At 72.0% G+C, this 1,620-nt stretch overlaps 1 protein-coding gene across 1 annotated transcript; it reads left to right on the top strand.

Annotated features, from left to right (window-relative positions):
- The first annotated feature begins 329 nt into the window (after positions 1 to 329).
- Positions 330 to 974, top strand: LOC113408683 (proline-rich protein 2-like). Its single transcript, XM_026662052.1, has one exon. The coding sequence runs from the start codon at positions 330 to 332 to the stop codon at positions 972 to 974; it is 645 nt and encodes a 214-aa protein (XP_026517837.1).
- Positions 975 to 1,620: the final 646 nt, after the last annotated feature.

The raw sequence follows: 1,620 nt of genomic DNA, 5'->3' as shown, positions 1-1,620 counted from the left end.
CGCGCCTACCGCAGGGAGCATCGCGGACCGATCGCCTGCAGCTGCGGTCGCTGACAGAGTGCCCCCCCGCGCCCCTGCTGCCGGAGAACCCTGCTACCGCCCAGCTGCTGCTCCCCCCGCCGGGGGACTGCCTCCTTGGGTCCCAGCCGCCTGGGAGACCAGCCATCGCCCAACTGCTGCTCCTGATGCCAGGTAAGTGCCCCACTGAGCCCCAGCACCTACCCACACGAGGGGGCTCTCCCACAGCCCCCCCACCGCCCACACCACCGAGGGACTCCTGCCCCGTGCCCCGGCTGCTGCTGCCTGTGCGGCCCGGGGAACCCCCCCACATGCTCCAGCCACTGCTGGCCGAGCCGCCCAGGGATCCCTGCCCCGCACTCCAGCCGCTGCCCCATGTGCAGACTGGTGACCCCTGCCACGCGCCCCGGCCGCCACTGCCCGAGGGACCCGGGGAGCCCCACAGCGCGTTTCAGCCGCCGCCGGCCGGGGACCCCAGCCCCCGCGACACGCTTCAGCCGCCGCCGGCCGGGGACCCCTGCCCCCGCGACACGCTTCAGCCGCCGCCGGCCGGGCTGCTTGAGGACTCCTGCCCTGCTCCCCGGCTGCCACTGCCCGAGCAGCCCGGGGAGCCCTGCAGCGCGCTTCCACCGCCACCGCCCGGGGACCACTGCGCCGTGCCCCGGCTGCCGCTGCCTGGGCAGCGCGGGGAGCCCCATGGCACACCACAGCTGCCGCTGCTCTGGCCACCAGGGGACTCCTGCTCCGCTCCCCAGCTGCAGCAGCCCGGGGAGCCCCACGATGTGCCCCAGTCGTGGCTGCCTTGGCCACCAGGGGTCTCCTGCCCTGCGCCGCTGCCGCCTATGCAGGCAGGGGATCCCCACCACCTGCCCCAGCCGCCGCTCCCCGAGCCGCCGGGGGCTTCCCACCCCGCGCTCCAGCCACCACCCGCTCACGGTGCCCGAGGAGCTCCCTGATGCACCCCAACAGACAAGACCCCGACCCGCCACTCACCGGCTGCTACAGAACCTGAGAGACCTGCCTGCCCATCACCTGACACTCCAGCTGCCGAGTGACTCCCCCGCTGCCCACCAGCCGCTCCAGCCACCAGAGGACCCCCCCCAACCACTTCCCTGCTGCCCCAACCGCTGGGGACCCCCTCCACGCTCCTGCTGCTCCAGCTGACGAGGGACCCACCCACCGCCCCACAGCAGCTGCAACTACTGAAAGCTCCCCCTGATGTCCCCCAGCTGCCAAGGGAACTCTGCACTACGCCCCAGCCGCCGCGAGACATCTCCCCTATTCTCCTGCGGTCCCCGGACACGCCCCCTGCTCCCCAGCAGCTCCAGCCATCACGAGACGGCTCCCCTGTCCTCCACCAGGCACCAGACATACCCCCTGCTCTCCATCAGTCCCCGCCGCTGAGACACGACCCCCCCCCCCAGACCCCCAGCGGGACACCCTCACTGGAGAAACCTCTACTACCACTGGGACCCGCACCACAGGGGACTGACGACGACCCCGTCTACGTGATGTACCCCCTTGCCGCTGATGCGCTCATCTGCTTGCCATCCCGACGTTTCCATCTCCTCGGAGGAGTCACCAGACACCTGAAGAGGTGCG

Source organism: Terrapene carolina, unplaced genomic scaffold (genome assembly GCF_002925995.2).
Source record: "Terrapene carolina triunguis isolate 2854851 unplaced genomic scaffold, T_m_triunguis-2.0 Scaffold21817, whole genome shotgun sequence".
NCBI classification, from domain to species: domain Eukaryota; kingdom Metazoa; phylum Chordata; order Testudines; family Emydidae; genus Terrapene; species Terrapene triunguis.
Note: the sequence above shows the minus strand (reverse complement) of the source record. Positions and strands in the feature narration are given on the sequence as shown.